This window comes from Phragmites australis, chromosome 13 (genome assembly GCF_958298935.1).
Source record: "Phragmites australis chromosome 13, lpPhrAust1.1, whole genome shotgun sequence".
Lineage (NCBI taxonomy): Eukaryota > Viridiplantae > Streptophyta > Magnoliopsida > Poales > Poaceae > Phragmites > Phragmites australis.
This window is the reverse complement of record NC_084933.1, coordinates 28,062,821-28,064,093: the sequence shown is the minus strand read 5'-3', so window position 1 is coordinate 28,064,093 and position 1,273 is coordinate 28,062,821. Positions and strand designations below refer to the sequence as shown.

Sequence of the window (1,273 nt, the reverse complement as noted above, 5' to 3'; positions counted from 1 at the left end):
TGGCTTAGCCCGGCGTCAGGGGCGGGGAACGCACGGCAGCGAGAGAGTACGTGTGCCGACAAAGCAAGTTTATTTTCATCACTAAAGCTGACCCTCTTCTTGAATGAGCCAATATGAACTCGTAGATGGGCAACGAAACCCAATTAATTCACGAAGCGGTCCGAACGTAAGTTGAAGCGTTTCAAACAAGGCGACCATGTACACGAACGAAAGAGAGTGGATCAATCAACTTTTGATTGGCAAGGTGTAAATTATCCACAATTTGAACACTTGCAAACTCATCACCTAAAATTAGAAGCACGCACGCTTGTATATATCCTGCTCTATCTACCCTATGTCTCTATGCAAGGGAGTGTTGATCACTACACACACGACACGAGGCTCTTGTACACATGTACACGACTCACCAGGCGCGAACGCGCGTGGCAGCGCCGCATCATCTCTATCGTCTGCACCGGTGGCCTCCGTGCGCGGTGCTGTCGGCGGCGACGGCGCGGCGGAACTCCTCGGCGGCGCAGGGGATGCGCAGCACGCCCTTCTGGTCGTACCCGAACTCCCGCTCGGCCATCTCCAGCAGCGCCCGCACGCACGGCTGCCCCAGCGCCCGCACGTCCACCACCACCCGCTCCGGCTCGTCGCCCCCGCCGACCAGCACCGCCACGCACCCTCGCGGCACGCCCGACGACGACGACGACGCACCCTTCCCATCGCCGCTCGCCGGGATTAGCCGCTCGCGCATCTCTTGGCGGCAGCCGCCGGAGCTCTTCCTCTTCCAGTTCATGATGGCGACGACTCACGTACACGTAGAGAGAGAGGAGCACAACTACTGGACCTTCGAGCACGGCGGATCGTGGGAGCTTTGGATCGTCGAGCACGGCGGATCGTGCCGGTGTAGTTGTGCCAGAGAATGGCAATCAACTTGCTAGCAGTAGCAGTCCGTGTGATTGCACGCAGCGTGTGTGTAGTATATATATAGGGGCGTGCGGTCACATGATTGGGACATCCGGCTCGTGTCGTCCAATTCTTGACCCGTGTTTCGTTTCGTTGAAAAATTAGCAGGCCTCTGACCGGATCCAGGTCGGCCGGTCCAGCCCGGCTGATTTTTTATTTATTTTTTGTCACAGAAGGGGCTTTTATACGATTAACCCGGTTGGTTTCTGTGCAGGTACATACTACGCGACTATGCATGTGGTGTTATCCTAAAGAAGAGTAAACCAACCCGGCCGTGTTCCAGTCACGGAACTAGGATTTCTGTGTTGGTTAGATACTCCAA

At 56.0% G+C, this 1,273-nt stretch overlaps 1 protein-coding gene across 1 annotated transcript; it reads right to left on the bottom strand.

The window, feature by feature from the left end:
• Positions 1-219: 219 nt before the first annotated feature.
• Positions 220-934, bottom strand: LOC133888913 (auxin-responsive protein SAUR32-like). The gene has a single exon (XM_062329308.1). The coding sequence runs from the start codon at positions 779-781 to the stop codon at positions 443-445; it is 339 nt and encodes a 112-aa protein (XP_062185292.1). The 5' UTR covers positions 782-934; the 3' UTR covers positions 220-442.
• Between the last annotated feature and the right edge of the window lie 339 nt (positions 935-1,273).

Bases quoted from the DNA above. Each gene is read 5' to 3' on its own strand.
- LOC133888913 (XM_062329308.1), bottom strand. From the start codon at position 781: ATGAACTGGAAGAGGAAGAGCTCCGGCGGCTGCCGCCAAGAGATGCGC.